General features: G+C 40.9%; 1 protein-coding gene across 2 annotated transcripts in view; it reads right to left on the reverse strand.

Annotated features, from left to right (window-relative positions):
• BLM (BLM RecQ like helicase) overlaps nt 1–15,476 on the reverse strand; it is a 117,425-nt gene that overhangs the window by 39,152 nt on the left and 62,797 nt on the right. For both annotated transcript variants that reach the window (XM_066355441.1, XM_066355443.1), the window contains exon 13: nt 1,511–1,617. In XM_066355441.1, the coding sequence (XP_066211538.1) occupies nt 1,511–1,617 (107 nt within the window). The remainder of the gene's footprint in view (nt 1–1,510; nt 1,618–15,476) is intronic.

Consider the following 15,476-nt stretch of genomic DNA (forward strand, 5'->3'; position numbering starts at 1 on the left):
TTATTTTTTTTTATTATTTTTTTTTTTTTTCATTTTTCTGAAGCTGGAAACAGGGAGAGACAGTCAGACAGACTCCCGCATGCGCCCGACCGGGATCCACCCGGCACGCCCACCATGGGCGACGCTCTGCCCACCAGGGGGCGATGCTATGCCCATCCTGGGCGTCGCCATGTTGCGACCAGAGCCACTCTAGCGCCTGGGGCAGAGGCCACAGAGCCATCCCCAGCGCCCGGGCCATCTTTGCTCCGATGGAGCCTTGGCTGCGAGAGGGGACGAGAGAGACAGAGAGGAAAGCGCGGCGGAGGGGTGGAGAAGCAAATGGGCGCTTCTCCTGTGTGCCCTGGCCGGGAATCGAACCCGGGTCCTCCACACGCTAGGCCGACGCTCTACCGCTGAGCCAACCGGCCAGGGCCGATCTATGTTATTTTTAAAATTAGAAGATATTAAGACAAAGTCATCTTTCTGTGGCAGAGCCAAAGATAGAGATATACACACTACTAAGCTATTTATATTAGCTGGCTGGGAGAGGAGGGCCTGGAGAGGGAAGTTACTGACTTCTTCATAGACCATCTCAGCACTATTTGATTTGTTCATATCAATATATATACTAAGTTTTAAAAAATGAAATAAAGATGTTTAGCTAAAATGCTCTCCATGGAAAAGTGGATTACATGGGAAAACTACCATGAATTTCAGAATCTCATTTTAGCTAATGTAGCTTAAAGGCAAACACACTAGGGAGAAAGCACTAAAATGAAGATTTGCATAATTCACACATTGATAGAAAGAAACCCAAAGGAAAGACACTGAAACCACAAATTATAATATAGGGATGTAGGAGGAAGAATTTAGGTTTTCTAAAAGATTTTATTATTTCATTTTAGAGAGGGGAGAGAGAGAGAGAGAAAGAAAGGAGAAGGAAGAGAGAGAGAAGAGAGAAGGGAGAGAAAAGTGGGGAGGAGCAGGAAGCATCAACTCCCATATGTACCTTGATGGGGCAAGCCCAAGGTTTCGAACCAGCAACCTGTGTTCTAGGTAGATGCTTTATCCACTGTGCCACCATGGGTCAGGCTAATCTTTCTTTGTTGTCATCAAACCAAATGAGATTTTACACCATCCAGAACTGAGAGAGTTCTGCTCTTGTAACCCTTAAGTAGTGAGTTTTTTTCATGCTCACTAACCCCCAGGAGTGAGTTTTTTTTTTAAAAAATGAAATTAGTTTCAGTTATAGTTTTATTAACTTAAAATCATGTTTGTTTGATAACCAATTTATAGAAACAAGAACATACATTTGCCTTTTTTTAATGTTGCCTTACACATTTTTAAAATGTGTACTCTGTATGGTCAGGAGGCATGAGGACATACATGAACATTCGTACTCAAAGGGATAAGTAGCAAGTCAGTGCTATCATAATGAAAAATATTTACTATGCAATTTTATATATTCTCTTGTGGTACTAAAAAGACATTTATTACTTCTAGACATAATTCATCACATGGCTGTACTCACGTGGGTGATGCTTTCTGATCCATTCTAAGCAATCAAATGCCACCTTTTTAGGCTTTTTTGGTAACACGTAGTATTTCAGATTATGTCTGTTAAAGCTCATGGTAAACCTAAAAGAAGTTCCAAACATAAAATTTTCTTGTAAGAAAATATAGTTCTAGCCACCTTCAAAAATTAAATGCAAACCAAATTATCAAGCTCTGCTCAACTGAATATCACCACTAGCAGCTTACATTAATAAAACACTGAATGGAGGTTTGGTCAATTTTGGTTAAGGGTTACCAAAAGCATGGTGACAAGGAGGGAGTGTCTATGGGACTAGATGACAAAGCGTTAAAAGGATTACATAAGAAAACATGTACGTAAGCCAGGAGCCCAGTCTCCTCCAAGATAAGGGTGATTAAGAGCAGAGATGGCTAAAATATTGTTTAAAAGATTAAGAAAATCTTAAGGGAAAATATATACTTTTTCAGGTCACGAATGTTCCCAAATTTTGATTGTGTATGTGAGGACCTAACTGCAGGGCAGCAGGAACATGGATTGGTGTACTTCGGCTCTGTGCCCCAGAGAGAATGTGGGTGACGCTGAGACAGAGATGTTCTCTCTTTCTGGTCTTTTGCCCTTGGAATCTCACTTCCTTTCCCCAACTTCTTTAGGGAGCTCTTCTTCTCCATTATCTCTTCTCTTATACTTCAGTCTCTTCTGTGAATTCTTGCCTTTTGTCTCTGAATATGTTCTAAGACCACCAATACAAAAACAATAAAAGCTTCTGATCCTATATATTCCACTGAAGCCGGCATCCTCCGTCTTTCCCTCCAGGGGCAAGTTTCTCAGAAGACACTTGTGCTCTCACTTGAGACTCTCCACCTCCACTGTCACAGGTTCCAACATCTCCACAGAAAGAACAAGTTAAATTTAGAGCACAAAGGCCTCTCAGTGCCTGGGCTGATGGAAGAAAACAGAGACCATAAACTGCAATAACCTGCGGTGAGGAGGCTGCTATTACAGCAGGAGGAAACATGGGGAATAAAAACCACTGGTTTTCTGTCTTTGTATCTAAATCCAAGCTGGGCCGGCCCAGGTTTTGTAGCCATTGGTAGGATAAATGTGTTTAATTTTAGGACTAAAGAATCCTTGAGTATGGAAGGCAGCCATGTTCTTGAAGGGAGTGCTGTACAGCAGTGGTCCCCAACCTTTTTTGGGCCACGGACTGGTTTAATGTCAGAAAATATTTTTCTTTTTTTTTCTCTTTTTGTATTTTTCTGAAGCTGGAAACGGGGAGAGACAGTCAGACAGACTCCCGCATGCGCCCGACCGGGATCCACCTGGCACGCCCACCAGGGACGATGCTCTGCCCACCAGGGGGCAACGCTCTGCCCCTCCAGGGCGTCGCTCTGCCGCGACCAGAGCCACTCCAGCACCTGGGGCAGAGGCCAAGGAGCCATCCCCAGCGCCCGGGCCATCTTTGCTCCAACGGAGCCTTGGCTGCGGGAGGGGAAGAGAGAGACAGAGAGGAAGGGGGGGTGGAGAAGCAAATGGGTGCTTCTCCTATGTGCCCTGGCCGGGAATCGAACCCGGGTCCCCCACACGCCAGGCCGACGCTCTACCGCTGAGCCAACCGGCCAGGGCAATGTCAGAAAATATTTTAACGGACTGGCCTTTAGGGTGGGACGGATAAATGCACAAAATAAAATTATGTGACCGGCGTAAAAACTGTGGTATTTTTAAATATAATTGTTGAACTTACGATATTTACTGGCCTAAGTTAAAGGAGGAATGAGCATATACTCATTTTTCAGGCTGTATTTAAATTTGTTATTCTGACATTTCATGTCTGACATCAATATGTATTATGATAGGTTCAGGCTCGCTACCAATCATGAACCTACAACAATAAACATGAATCCAATGTGTACTCATATGCACCTTTATTAGAAGCGTCCTCTTAACATCGCACCAACAACATAACATGAGTAACATCCTCTCTGCCTCCAAACACTTTCCAGTCGCTATGGTAACATTAAACATGCCTTAAAAATAAGATACAACACAAAAACAAATATAAAGTGCATGAAAAATACAACTCACCATTGTTATAAATATTGTGAGTTAAGGGTTATTTATTATAATGTTTATATAGAATGATAGTAGTCTATCTCTCAACAACCATAACACTAAATCAGTGGGAGCCCTGAGCTTGTTTCTCTGCAACGAGACCGTCCCATCTAGGGGTAATGGGAGACAATGACACCTGAAGTGTGTTGCTTATGTCCAGTCTATTCCGTAATTTTGTTTTGGTTGCTGTCACTGCAGAAAATCTCGCTTCACACAAATAGGATGTTGGAAATGGCAACAGGGTTTTTAGTGCTTTTGTGGCGATCTCGGGGTATTCTGCCATGACTTTAATCCAGAACACCGGCAGAGCTGTAGTCTTGAACATAATTTTTAAGGCTGCTGTCACTTGCAATTTCCAGTAGTTGATCCTCTTCTTGCATAGACATATTGGATTCACCTGGTTTGTTGACAAATGGATCACAGATCCATTCCTTGGCAATTCGTGGGTCTTTTGTGGTTAGGAAGTAGCGTTCAAACTCTTTTTAAAGCAAATACAGGTGATCATGCACCAGCTGGGACAATGAAGGCTTGGGCTCAGTCTCTTCCAAAATTCCCGCAGATGTTTGAAACATGTCAAATATACCCCTGTTCATGCGTCATCCCCACAAATCCAGTTTGGCTTTAAATGCAGCTACTTTATCTGCCAACTTGAAGACAGTTGTCATTTTCCCCTGAAGTGACCAACTGAGTTCATCGAGGAGGTTAAATATGTCGCACAAGTAAGCGAGTCTTGCGACCCATCCTTGTCACTGAAATGTGCTGCTACTGGTGACTTTTTTTCTGAGAGAAATCTCTGCAGCGGCTCTCGTAATTCAAACACTTGGCCAGGGACCTCCCTCGGGATAACCATCTTATTTCTATATGTAAGAGAAGGTGTCTGTGCTCTGTGTTCATTTCCTCACAAAGCTGCTCAAACAGGCGCGAGTGAAGGGCGTGTGTTTTGATGTGGTTAATAACTTTAACGACATCATTCAATACGCTATTAAGTTCCGGTGGTATATTTCGGCTAGCCAGCATTTCCCTGTGAATGACACAATGCATAGACTCGCATTCAGGTGCAATCTCCTTAATCCGAGTAGTTAAACCAGATATCCTTCCAGTCATGGCAGCAGCTCCATCTGTGCATATGTCGACACAAAAAGACTATCTCAGATTTCCTGATACATAGTCATCCAGCGATTTAAATAGTTCTGCGGCTGTGGTTTTGATTGGTAATGTTAGTGCACATAACATATCCTCATGCACATACTCTTGATGAAGATAACGCACGTAAACAAGTAGTATTGCCTTGTCAATATCTGTAGATTCGTCAACCTGGAGAGCGTACTACGGAGATTTATTAATCCTTTCCAACAACTGTGATTCAATGTCCTCTGCTATTTCCTCAATGCGCTGTGTGACGGTGGTAGCCAAAAGAGGCATCTGTGCTATCTTTTTAACCTCAGCCTCCCCTAGTTCACGACAAATGTCTTTGGTGGCTGGAAGAATCAATTCTTCACCAATGGTGAATGGCTTCTTAGCCTTAGCAATACGATTAGCCACCAAGTATGATGCTCTCAGTGCCCTCGCATTTATTGATGTAGTGGCCACCAGTAATTGTTTCTGTCCTTCTTGTTTATGCTTTTTTCTTTTGAAATACTCAGAAGGCTTGTCTTTTAAAGTAGGGTGCTTAGTCTCCAAGTGGCGCAGTTTTGAAGGCTTCATTGCCTCATTACTTAGCCGGTCGCCACATATTATGCAGAGCGGCCTTAGTGCGCAAGAAACCAGTTGCGATAAATCCATACTTCAAGTAGGACTCCTGGTATTGTCTGTTAAATGAAGCCTTCTTTTTCTTCGAGGTCGTAGGTTCTTCTGTGTCCTCACTGGCCCTTTTCCACTTTGCAAAAAAAACTTTCGATGGAATTTTGTTTTTCACTCATTTTGCTAGTTTACGGGTTTAATTTTAGCGGCAACATATCACATGACCAAGACAAGCGTCAAGAGTGAGTCTTAGACGGATGTAACAGAGGGCATCTGGTCATTTAAAAAAAATAAAACATCGTTCAGACTTAAATATAAATAAAACGGAAATAATATAAGTTATTCATTCTTTCTCTGCGGACCGGTACCGGTCCACGGCCTGGGGGTTGGGGACAACTGCTGTACAGGGAGGAAGGCCATGCAGGAGGCAGTGGTAACCTTCCACCAGTGTTTGGTCTTTGCACTGGTCTTTTTCAGATCTCATCCTTGCTGACCTCTCCACTGGGCTTTATTGTTGGCTAGCCTTACTAAAACCTATTCTCACAATTTCATATTCCTCTTACCTCTCCCGATTTCTTCATCTCCTTCTCTTCCTCTTTTGCTTACTCTGTAAGTGAAAATCACCCCCAAAATGCTAGGCCTCTATTCTTCTTCCCCTACATTATCTTCTTCAGGGACCATTCTTTAAATAGCACCCAAATACCATCCACGTGAGTCCCAACTTTTGCCTCCAGCTTAGACCTCTTTTCAGAGTTCTAAACCACAGTCCAACTTCTTTTTACAGTGGTGGTCTAAAATTTGGGTTTACATACCCCTGTGAAATCACAAAGAATTTCGAAAAGCACATGAACAAAGACAATTTTAAAGGAATCAATTTCCATAGCCTCCATTTCCACATGTCCTTTTTGCTAAAAGATTGATCTGAGAATGCTCCTGCAGTCAAGGCATCCTGCCAGTTACCCCTGCCCCGTTTTTTCCCTTTTACAATCTTCCTCTCACTTTCTAAAAACTTTTGACCCATTCCGAACTTTACTAGTGTGCAGTGTTTCCAGATGTAAAAACCTCTAGGACACCAAAAGAAAAAATTCTATGGTATGGGTGTAGGTGATACTTTCCTTAGTCAATAAAACCCAGAAACCCTTCATGGGACTTCATGTTTTTAAGTGTTTTAGGTATTTCTGTTAAAGATAGGGTGTAATATCTGGAATAAAGTATTTCAGCCTTTATTAGGATGTTCTGGTTGCACATATACTGAGGAAGGTGGTGCAGGTGAAGATGATTTATTTATTCATTTTAGAGAGGAGAGAGAAGGGAGAGAAGGGGGGAGAAACAGTAAGCATCAACTCCCACATGTGCCTTGACAGGGCAAGCCCAGGGTTTCAAACCAGTGACCTTAGCATTCCTGGTTGACGCTTTATCCACTGCACCACCACAGGTCAGGCGTGAAGATGATTTTCACCCTATGATGTTGCTTCCTTAATCCCCGACTACTGTCGCAGAAAGCATTACTCTGAGTCCTATGAGATTACAGTTCAACAATCCCTTTAAAATCATCCCTCTTATATCATTTATACAAAACACTCAGAGCTTTCTTTTAGTGTTTAAAATGGCAGAAGATTGTGTAGCAGATTGTGGCAAAAAAAGGCAGCAGATAAAAGACAGATATAGCCTGACCTGTGGTGGTGCAGTGGATAAAGCATCGACCTGGAAATGCTGAGGTCACTGGTTTGAAACCCTGGGCTTGCCTGGTCAAGGCACATATGGGAGATGATGCTTCCAGCTCCTCCCCCCCTTCTCTCTCTCTGTCTCTCCTCTCTCTGTCTCTCCCTCTCCTCTCTAAAATGAATAAATAAATTAAAAAAAAAAAGACAGATATATCCATGGACTATTTTGATCATTCTCGGTTCATTACTTACAATCACTGCCACAGCAAAGGGAATTGCAGTTCTGATAAAATTATAACATAAAAGGAATTGCTCAGGAATACAAACGATGTAGATAATCTCAAAACTTATTTGAGTTGATTTGGGCGTAAGCTAGGATTGGCGTATGAATCTCCCTACCAACAGGAAAGCTGAAATGACTACACAAGAATGGCCTTATTGTTTTTTCCTACATTTTACAACACACATTAATTTCAGAACAATGTTTCATGAAAAACAACAACAAAAAACTGAGTAAAAAAGACAGTAGCGGCCCTGGCCGGTTGGCTCAGCAGTAGAGCGTCGGCCCGGCGTGCAGGAGTCCCAGGTTCGATTCCCGGCCAGGGCACACAGGAGAGGCGCCCATTTGCTTCTCCACCCCTCAGCCCTCTCCTTCCTCTCTGTCTCTCTCTTCCCCTCCTGCAGCGAGGCTCCATTGGAGCAAAGATGGCCCAGGCGCTGGGGATGGCTCTGTGTCCTCTGCCTTAGGCGCTAGAATGGACCTGGACACAACAGAGCGACGCCCCAGAGGGGCAAAGCATCGCCCCCTGGTGGGCATGCCGGGTGGATCCCGGTTGGGTGCATGCGGGAGTCTGTCTGACTGCCTCCCCGTTTCCAGCTTCGGAAAAATGAAAAAAAAAAAAAGTAGCGCCTGACCTGTGGTGGCGCAGTGGATAAAGCATCAACCTGGAAACACTGAGGTTGCCGGTTCAAAACCCTGGGCTTGCCTGGTCAAGGCACATATGGGAGTTGATGCTTCCTGCTCATACCCCCTTCTCTCTCTCTCTCTCCCCCCTCTCTATAATGAATAAATAAAATCTTTAAAAAGAAAAAAAAGTTAAAAAAAAAAAAGACAGTAGCAATGCTAGTGGGAACGTAAAATGGTGTGGCCACTTTGGAAAAGAGTCTGGCAGTTCTTCAAAAGGTCAAAAATAGAGTTACCACACAACCCAACAATTGTATTCCTGGATTTATTTCCAAGAGCAATAAAAACACAGGTCCACACAAAAACCTGTATGTGAATGTTCATAGCAGCATTACTCATAATAGCCAAAAAAAAGTAAACAACCTCCAGTGTTTACCAATGAATAAAATATGGTATACCCATACAATGGAATATTATTCAGCAATAAATTTTGAAAACATTATACTAAATAAAAGAAGCCAGTCACACCAGACAACATATTGGACAAGTCTATTTATGTGAGATATCTAGAACAGACAAATCTAAAGACAGATGGTTAGTGGTTGCCTAGGGCCGGAAGGGGGTATGAGGGGAAAGGAGGATTGACTACTTACTGATGGATACGTATATTTTTGCAAGGTGAGGAAAACATTCTAAAATTGATTATGGTGATGGGTGTACATCTCTTACTACACTAAAAACCACTGAATGGTATTTAAAAACATTTGGAATAAAATCTGAAAACTTTTTGATTTGTGACAAAAAATCAAATTATTTTTACTAAAAATAATAAAATGACATATTAAGACATAAAGCTGTAGATCTCAAATTCAATTAAAACCAAAGTAAGTATCTCAACAGCAAATGGACTGCTAAACTCCAGCAGATGGGCCACTAACGAAAAGGAACATCCCCAGTTTAAAACGAAAAAGGTAAGAGTCTCAGTTTATTACATAGAACAAAGCTTTCTTGGCCTGTTGGAAAGTGGTATTTTTGGAACCTACCATATATTCTAGGGACAGTTCCTACCAACTGATGAAAGATAACTAAAATGTGGAGTGCCCATACAATAGAAGAGTATTTAGTCATAAAAGGAAGTGTCAACACATGCTATAATGTGGAAGACCCTTGAAAACATCATGTCAAGTGATAGGGATTGACTGCTTATGAGCACTAGGTTTCTTTTTGAGGGTTAAAATGTTCTAAACTTAGCTTTGGGGGATGGTTGCACAACTGTGAAAATACAACCCCTCCCCAAAAATTCTAACCTTTAAATGGGTGAATTTTATGGTGTATCAATTATATCATAATAAAGATTGTTTTTTAAAATTCCACTGCATTTCACTAAGGGAGTACTAATGTTGCCATTAAAATTAAAAATACTATATATTATCATATCAGGCCCAGGGTGTCAAACTCATGTCATTAAGTGAGGTCTTAGGAAATGGCAATTTGTGCTCAGCACTTGTTGCTTTTGGAACTGAAGTACTTGTCATGAGGATATGTTCTAGTTTATGTGAACTGAAAAACAGAACTTTTTTTATATGTAAGAAAATAAGTCTAATTTGGCTGATTGGTTTGGCAATGAAAAGTGGATTTGCCAATTTTGCAGTCATGTCCCATTATTTGAAAGAGCTAATCAGTAACCACAAAGTTTTGACAAAACTAATTTAAAAGCGTATCACACAATAAGAAAATATGTCACAAATATAGTAGGAAAGGCCTTTCAAATATATTGGATACAAGGTTCATTTATGTGAAACAGTAAAAATAATATTTAATAGTGATTGGATAAGTCTTGGTATGGCATTTTTTAGGGTATATTTCCCAGAAAAGGTAAAGTGAGTAGCTAGCTAATGATCTGACTTATTTTGCCAGTCAGATGATTTATAATTCTTTGCTTTCAACAAAATTTGGAGGACCTAATTGAGTTGTCAGCTGAAATATCATTAAAAATAATTTTTCAGGACAGATCATTATGTAATTTTGGCATATACGTCAGAAAGATTCAAATAATTGAGTGTTACTACTATAATAAAGTGCTTTCCATTCCCATCTATGTTTATGTGAGCAACGTTTCTCAATGCTTACATCTATAAAAGAAATTTGAGCAGGCTGAATTCATCCACAGATATATGAACTAATTGAAATAAAAGTCCTTTCTCCATTAAATTACACATTCCCAATCAAAATTTATGCTTAAGAATTATTTTAAAAATATATTTGGATTGAGTTTGCAGCTGCAGCCGCACAGCCATTGCTCTGAGTCCAGCGCTGCCTGTTGCTCCTGAGCTGCAGCCGGAGAAGGGGGTAAGTAAAGAGGTGTCTACACCATGGCTCCTACAAAGCCGACTGCTCACAACTGAGGAAGCAACTAGCTACCACAGCCACTTGCAAGAACGTGCCCTCTACTGGAGGGGTGAAGAAACCGTACTATTATAGGCCTGGTACTGTGGCAGTCTGTGAAATTAGATTTTATCAGAAGTTCACTGATCTTCTGATTCATAAACTTCCCTTCTAGCATCTGGTTCAAGATATTGCTCAAGACTTCAAAACAAATATGCGTTTCCAGACTACAGCTATTGGTGCTCTGCAGAAGTCAAGTGAGGCCTATCTGGTTGTCCTTTCTAAGGACACCAACTTGTCTATGCCAACCAAGCGTGTAACAATTACACCAAGACATCCAGCTAGTACTCTGCATATGGGTAGGATATACTTAAGAATCCACTATGATGGAAAAATTTTCACTTTTCAAAAAAAGTTTCTCTTTTACCTGGTATTGGTAGTTCTGAATTTCCCCCATAGTGTCAAAGAAACCTAAGTATACGACTGCAATTGGAAAACGGGGTAGAAATCAGGTATTGGCAGCTTTTCCATTTTCATTTACGTGTGAGTTTTTAAAATATAAATGTAGGACATAAAGCATTAATGCAAGTCAAAATGTTTCTCTCTTGTTCCTCTGCCAGGGTTGTTATTCGGCCATACAGATCAGAGCAAGACACTTCCCAGGTTAAAACGCCTACAGAGTAAATCCAAACACTTTACCATCATGGTATACAAGACCCTCTATAATCTGGCCTCAAGCCACCTTTTTAGGATTATCCCTTTTCTTTGTTTCTCTACTTATTCTGTGGATTATTCACCATTCCTTGGTATTTTAATGCCAGAAACTTCAACCCCAAATTTTCAGTCTTCATCTGTTAAAATGCCATCCACTTACCACTTCATATCTACCAGGATGGGTATAATAAAAAAGACATATAGTAACAGGTGTTGATGTGGATGTGGGAAAATTGCAACCCTCAAACACTACTGAAGGTAATGTGAAATGGTGCAGATGCTTTGGAAAACAATCTGGCAGTCCTTTAAAAGAACAGAGTTACCACATGACCCAACAATCTACCCCAAGGGATATGTCCAAGAGAAATGAAAACATGTCTGCATGACAACTTATACAGAAATTTTCATAGCATTATTCATATTAAGCAAAAAATAGAAACAGCTCAAATATCCATCACATAATAAATAGATAAAATGTAGAATGTCCATACAGTGGAATATTATTTATCAATAAAAATAAAGGAAGTACTGATACATGCTATAACCTGGATGAACCTTGAAAACATTAATGCTAAGTGAGAAAGGCCAGTCACAGAAGGCCACATATTATATAATTCTATTCAAATGAAATATCCAGGATAGGCAAAAATCTATAGAAAGTGGATTAGTGGTTGTCTAGAGCTGGAGAGAAAGAGAATAGTGAGAATTAACTGCTAATGGGTATGGAGCTTCTTTTAAGGGAGACAAAAATGTTCTAAATTTAGATAATGGTGGAACTACACAACCCTGCAAATAAACTAAAAAAAAAAAAAGTCACAGAATTATATACTTTAAATATATAAATTTTGGGGTATATAAATTATATCTCAATACAGATGTTTAAAAAATTTAAAAGACTATTCATCCTACAAAACCCACTTCCTTTATAAAAGCCTGTCTAATCTCACCTCATTAACAGTTGTTACTTTGGATTATAGTTAATCTCGCCTTTCTGAGTTCCTGCAGTCATAATTTACATCTTTAATCACTACTTACTTCATTCTGCAATTTAGATAGAATTTAAAAGGTTCTGAAACCAGATTGTTCAGGTTTAAATCCTTATTCCAGCACTTGCTAGGTGTATGACTTTGATCAAATTATTTCTCTGTGCCTCAGTTTCCTTATCAATAAAGTGAGCAAAATAGGAGTACCTACCTCATAAGACTTTTGTGTGGACGAGTAAATACACATATAATGCCAAGAACAGTTCCCTACACATAGTATAGGCTAGATATGTGTTATCTGTTATTACTGTTATATTTCATTACTATTGTTGTATTAACTGTCTATATGTCTGTATCTTCTTCTCAATTCATATTTTAAGGTCCTAAGAATAAGGAATAAAGTCTATTTTATTATCCATCCTTAACTTCCTAAAGAAGAATATCACAGACCAACATTAGGAGAGGTGCATGGGGTCCACGGCTCCAACCCTACACCTGCCTTCTCCAGGGTCGTGACACATGAGTGGCTAAGCAAATTTAATCCAAACAGGGGACTTATTCACAGAAAAGAAGATCAGAAAAAAATGTACTAGAATGTGATCATTAAAATCTTTTACTTTCACTAAGAGATTTATACTTTTCCAAATAAGGAAGACCCAAATACATTAAGAGTCAACAGACTTGCCCAAACTTTTACATTTTACCCACATTTACCAAACTTCCTCCATATGTTTCATTTATTCATTTTTACTGAGTGCCAATTATGCACAGGGCACCACATGCTAGACTCAGGAAATGTATAATCTATTGCTTTTGCAAGCAGATCTTCTCACACTACTAGGAAAAGATATTAAAGGTATCTGCCTCTAAATATATATATGCAATGTTTATTCAAACAAAAATGACAAATTCTATACTTAAAGTTATTTAAAAGGTGAATTAAACTGATATAATTTAACTATGGGTATTTGGCAAATTAATATTATTGATCTAAAAGAATAGTAAATTGCTTCTGGCATAAATTGATGAAAAGAAGCTAAAATAATTGCTTATTAAAATAAAAAAGCTTGGCCCTGGCCGGTTGACTCAGCGGTAGAGCGTCGGCCTAGCGTGCAGAGGACCCGGGTTCGATTCCCGGCCAGGGCACACAGGAAAAGTGCCCATTTGCTTCTCCACCCCTCCGCCACACTTTCCTCTCTGTCTCTCTCTTCCCCTCCCGCAGCCAAGGCTCCACTGGAGCAAAGATGGCCCGGGCGCTGGGGATGGCTCTGTGGCTTCTGCCTCAGGCGCTAGAGTGGCTCTGGTCGCAACATGGCGACGCCCAGGATGGGCAGAGCGTCGCCCCTGGTGGGCGTGCCGGGTGGATCCCGGTCGGGCGCATGCGGGAGTCTGTCTGACTGTCTCTCCCTGTTTCCAGCTTCAGAAAAATGAAAAAAAAAAATGAAATAAATAAATAAATAAATAAAAAAGCTTGCCTGACCAGGCAGTGGCACAGTGGATAGAGCGTCGGATTGGGATGTGGAGGACCTAGGTTCAAGACCCCGAGGTCGCCAGCTTGAGCACGGGCTCATGTGGCTTGAGCAAAAAAAAAAAGCTCACCAGCTTGGACCCAAGGTTGCTGGCTCGAGCAAGGGGTTACTCAGTCTGCTGAAGGCCCGCGGTCAAGGCACATATGAGATAGCAATCAATGAACTAAGGTGTCGCAACAAAAAACTAATGATTGATGCTTCTCATCTCTCTCCGTTCCTGTCTGTTTGTCCCTATCTATCCCTCTCTCTGACTCTCTCTCTGTCCCTGTAAAAAATTAATTAATTAATTTAAAAAAAAATAAAGAAAGCTTTCAAAGACCAATGTAGTACTAGCAGAAGCAAATTTCTAGCATACAGGTTATTCACTAAAACGTAAAGTATGACATATTAAATATAACTGCCATTTTTATCAATTATGGCAGCAAAATATATCTCTCCAATTTTATACATTTTAATTTTATAAGATTAAATCATAATATTCCATTCTAAATTTTGGGATTACACATACAAAATTTTGAGTACTCGAAAATATTTGCACTAAAGAACGTCAGTTTAATCTGCAAAGGTCTTTGTAGCTACCTTAATCTTGTGACCCCCTCATATCCTCCATATAACACTTCTAGTTCTTCTCATACCCGCTGAGATGCTATTGTTCTTACTGATTATAATACTTATAGAGCCAGCTTATTCTCTTTATTTCCAAATGAACAAAAGGTGTGTTTTTTGTTGTTGTTTTCTGTTTATTTCAGGTTTTTGTGAAGGAAGGGTAGGGGGCTCTCAGAGGGAAGAGACCTGAGCACAAAAGAGGTCCGCAGAGGAACCAGAGAAAAGTCCCGAGAGAGGGGCGCCCCGGAGGGGTCAGGCAAGAGGGAAAGAGAGTTGGGAGTCCGCGGAGAAGGAAAGATTAGGAGCGGAGGTTTTAGGTGGTTTCTCTGGCCAGAAAAAGGCCTGCGCAGTGGAACAGGCAGCACAGAGATTAAGGACGGGTACGTGAATAATTAGAAGCCGTGAATGTAAGATCTCCAATCAGTTCCCAACTTTTTTGGCGATAGTTAAATTGATGAGGGTGTTAACACCGAAAGTCCCTTTTCAGGAGGCTAATTCAGTGGGTTCTGTGGCCTAGCCACAGTGGAGAAGAAGAACAGTTTCTTCTTCTTTAAGGAGGGAGATTCCTGTGCCCCCACAGCTACCCTCAGGCCTCGGAGTGGTCAGATTTGAGTATCAATGTCCTAAAACGCAAGCTCTGACCATGGACGGATAAGGTAAAGTGGACATGCTTTGGACGATTCCACAAGCACACTCGGAATGGAAAAGAATTCTCTGATGTAGCTATGTTTCGGACAGGGAGTCTTGGAGGAAAGAACTGAGGGGAAGGCTAGAGGCAGGGGACTTACCACACCATGCGCCGAAGTGGGTCAGAGGTCCTAGTTCTTTCTCGGAGGGTATAGGAAGAAGGAAGAGGAGTGGTCCTTGCGGACTTCAAACTCCTTCCGGGTTTTTGGTACCAAAATGTAAGGTATTTTTCCCCACCAAGAAGGAAGGAAGGGGCCAGAGCTACGAAGTGTGAAATAGTAAAAGGTTTTATTGCAGGGGTCCCCATACTACGGCCCGCAGGCCACATGCGGCCAATGAGGCCATTTATCCGGCCCCCGCTGCACTTCTGGAAGGGTACCTCTTTCATTGGTGGTCAGTGAGAGGAGCATAGTTCCCATTGAAATATTGGTCAGTCTGTTGATTTAAATTTACTTGTTCTTTATTTTAAATATTGTGTTTGTTCCTGTTTTGTTTTTTTATTTTAAAATAAGTTATGTGCAGTGTGCATAGGAATTTGTTCATAGTTTTTTTTATAGTCCGGCCCTCCAACGGTCTGAGGGACAGTGAACTGGCCCCCTGTGTAAAAAGTTTGGGGACCCCTGCTTTATTGAATACAGAGCA

The sequence above is a fragment of the Saccopteryx leptura genome, chromosome 13 (genome assembly GCF_036850995.1).
Source record: "Saccopteryx leptura isolate mSacLep1 chromosome 13, mSacLep1_pri_phased_curated, whole genome shotgun sequence".
NCBI classification, from domain to species: Eukaryota; Metazoa; Chordata; class Mammalia; order Chiroptera; family Emballonuridae; genus Saccopteryx; species Saccopteryx leptura.